At 30.1% G+C, this 3665-nt stretch overlaps 1 protein-coding gene across 1 annotated transcript in view; it reads left to right on the top strand.

Moving 5' to 3' along the window:
• Positions 1–1916: 1916 nt before the first annotated feature.
• Positions 1917–3665, top strand: part of LOC106475331 (ras-associated and pleckstrin homology domains-containing protein 1-like) — a 19066-nt gene continuing 17317 nt past the window's right edge. Inside the window, exon 1 of the mRNA XM_022379472.1 lies at positions 1917–2019. Coding sequence (XP_022235180.1) covers positions 2004–2019 — 16 coding nt within the window. The 5' untranslated portion in view covers positions 1917–2003. The remainder of the gene's footprint in view (positions 2020–3665) is intronic.

Genomic DNA, 3665 nt, shown 5'->3' with positions numbered 1-3665 from the left:
AGATAGCATCAAAACTATGATAGAAAGTATTGTTTCAGTAACAAAACTGACTATAATACAATAGATAGCATCAAAACTATGATAGAAAGTATTGTTTCAGTAACAAAACTGACTATAATACAATAGATAGCATCAAAACTACGATAGAAAGTATTGTTTCAGTAAAAAAAACTGACTAGAATACAATAGATAGCATCAAAACTATGATAGAAAGTATTGTTTCAGTAACAAAACTGACTGTAATACAATAGATAGCATCAAAACTATGATGGAGAGTATTGTTTCAGTAACAAAACTGACTAGAATACAATAGATAGCATCAAAACTATGATAGAAAGTATTGTTTCAGTAAAAAAACTGACTAGAATACAATAGATAGCATCAAAACTATGATGGAAAGTTGAAACAATACTTTCTATCATAGTTTTGATGCTATCTGTTGTATTATAGTCAGTTTTGTTACTGAAACAATTAGTCAGTTTTGTTACTGTAATACAATAGATAGCATCAAAACTATGATGGAGAGTATTGTTTCAGTAACAAAACTGACTAGAATACAATAGATAGCATCAAAACTATGATGGAAGTATTGTTTCAATAACAAAATTGCTAGAGATGTTTTTACAAGCATATATCCTCTAGTTAAAAGCTAGAAATCAAGGTATGTAGAGAATTACTTGAGCTAATTTTGCTAGAGATGTTTTTCATACAGTTTAGACAAAGTCGTTGTGCTTATTTCCCAAGACACATCGCAGCTATAGCATCTTATGCTAGAAAGTTTTGTTAGGGTAGGAAACATGAAGCTGTCTTTTTTATATATATAATGAAGTATGTCCATTAAAGTCATGTAAGATACTCCATGCTGCATTCATCAAAGTTTCTGTCAACTGTTTTAATTAGCAGCAGTTCCTAAAGATTTGTGTAAGTGAACTTGAAAACATTAAGACTGAGATAAAACTTGTAACTGGGCGTCAGTTGCACAAGGTCATTATGTAGCACAATGTAAAACTGTTGTATAGATTCTCGTAGACTCTGATTTTTAATAATATTTTTGAAAATATCGTCCAGAACGTTAAGGTATAACAGGTATAATGTCAATAACTTATATCTGTTGATATGTTAATAATAATAACAAAAAAAAACATGTTCAGGTGTTCAGATTGAAATTTGAAAACATCATGGTAATTTCTTTAATACCAAGAGTTATACATTCTGGTTTGTTGCTTATCTTACATCTCCATGGAGATAATGATTCAGCTTCTCCATCCTCTTTTTTTTCTTTTTTTTTGTGACGTTTTTAAACTTAACTTGTTCTTCCAGTTTGTCAGACTGGTTCTACAGTTAAATGCAATCAGCAGGTGGACAGTGAGGAGGTAATTGTAAACTGATACTCTCATCCTTCACTGATTTCCACCCACCTCCTTCTAACATCTAATAGGTCATGATTAGCTGAAGAATAACTTTCATCATGCACAACTAACTAGTTCACTTTTGGTTTAATGAGAACAAAAAAAAGAGTTAATGAGTTTCATCTTATCATCCTTAGAATCTGTGTGTTTCATTCTTTATGATCCTTGAAAGAATTTCATTATCAAATTGAGTGTTCTCACTTGTAAGATTTACATCACTTGTTCTCTAGCATCGTGCCGATGATAGGATGCTATTTAATTTTCTCAGTAAAGGACGGCTTTAAAAAATAGCTGTTGTTACAGTGGTGTTCTGATAATGCAATTTTGTGACAGTAATAGAAATGTTATAAATTATACTTTTGTTTTAGCTTGAATTATTTTTTGTAGGCTGTTTGCTTCAATCAGTAAAAATTGGTAGATTTTTTTATCGGATCCCTTAGTTTTTTTTTACATTTTCTTAATTCACTGATAAACTATGGATTGTAATTTCTCTTATCTTTGTAGGATGCAGATAATGAATCAAATTATAAAACCTCGGAAGTTAAACACAACCTCTCCAAGCCTTCTCCTCGATTGGACGGTTACAGATTGTCCATGGCCAACTTAGAATGTAGGTTTGAAATTCATCTAATTAGGTTCATTGTGTTAAGCTCCTTATTTATATAAAAGTAGTATTTATCATCAAATGTATTTGATTAGTATCAGTTTGTCTTCCAAAGATATACGAACCAGTGTGTATGAAAAAGGATCTCTACGTAAAAACAGTGATGTTTACATATGATACAGATCCCTCAGATTAAGAAGTTCCTTTTACACATTCAAGAAATTAGTTTGTATAGTAACTGTTCCCAATATTATAAGAATGTATATGAGTTAAGATTTTAAAACTTGTTAATATTAAAAGGAACTTCCGAGTTTACTGGCTCACGTACGTTTTCTTTAAGTTTATAAAACAAACTGTTCATGTTTTAAGGGTCTGTAGTCAAACTAAGCCGTGTTGTAAGGACTGGTTTGTGATCTCTCAGGTTTATAAAATCTGGTTCATATCATAGCAACCTCTGAACTTGACATGAACTGGATCATATTGTAAAGGATAAGAAACATTTTTCACAATTCGACATACCATTATAAACTAACAAGAGCTGATGTATAAAAAAAACAACAACAAAAACTCAATATATACGTGTGTTGTTACCCAGCTAACCTGATAACCTCCAGCATTCAACCAATTGACAGTGGCCTGGGTACAAAGAATTTGACTTGCCATTATTAATCTTTCTTAATAGAAATGTACATAAGGCCAGTTTAAAATCCAAAGTGTCATGTTGAAAGTGTTTGAAGTTCCTCTGTATGCTAAAAGAAGTCATGTTTTGTCTTTATTTGTCACTAAGCATATTTGTACTTGTGATTTAGTTATCCAAGTTAATAAAAACTGGTATAAATTAAACAAATCCATGTGATAATGGTTAACTTTACTGATGAATCTGTAAAGAGAATACAAATACTCTATTTGATAAATACTGCTGTGTATAGTAATAATTTAGTTAACAAATATTTGATAAACGTTGACTCGTACGATCAGTAATCTATAAGGTATTAAGAATTAGTTCCTAAGACTGGAACTTCTTAGGCTGGCAAACTTATTGTTTTGATAAGGAGTCCTTTAATTATCAGCTGAAATAATTACTACACATTTCAATGTAAACAAAGTAACAACAGAATATATCTTTAGTAGCTCATTATTACAGCTTCATCAAGAGCTATTGATAACCTACTAGTTCACTAAACCAGTTGAATCTAAATTGGAATTCTGTCATCGACTAGAAATATCAATAGCTCCTGACAAAGCTATAATAATGAGCCAGTAAATCTACATTCTGGAGATATATAGGTCATTATTTTATCTACATTAATAGAAATGTCTAGTAACAAAGTTAAGAATAATAATTACCCTAAAAATTAATAGATATTTGTTCACAGTGAACTTACTAATTTAACCCAGCATAATTTTTTTTAAGGTGTCTATCACTACGTAGTGCCATAATCATGAAATTCATTCTAAGAATTCATTTTATCATATTATTACGGAGAAAACAACTTAATAAACAATACCTCAGTTCGAAGAAAAGAAAAAAAGGTGTGGATTGAGAAAATATATTTCTTAATTCTTACTACTAGGTCTCCAGTATATGTTGTTGTAATCAAAGCCATTTTTGTTTTTCTGTATATATATATATATATATATATATATATATA

Source organism: Limulus polyphemus, unplaced genomic scaffold, assembly GCF_000517525.1.
Source record: "Limulus polyphemus unplaced genomic scaffold, Limulus_polyphemus-2.1.2 Scaffold8413, whole genome shotgun sequence".
Lineage (NCBI taxonomy): Eukaryota > Metazoa > Arthropoda > Merostomata > Xiphosura > Limulidae > Limulus > Limulus polyphemus.
The sequence above is the reverse complement of the archived record's forward strand: the minus strand, read 5'-3'. Positions and strand labels throughout refer to the sequence as shown.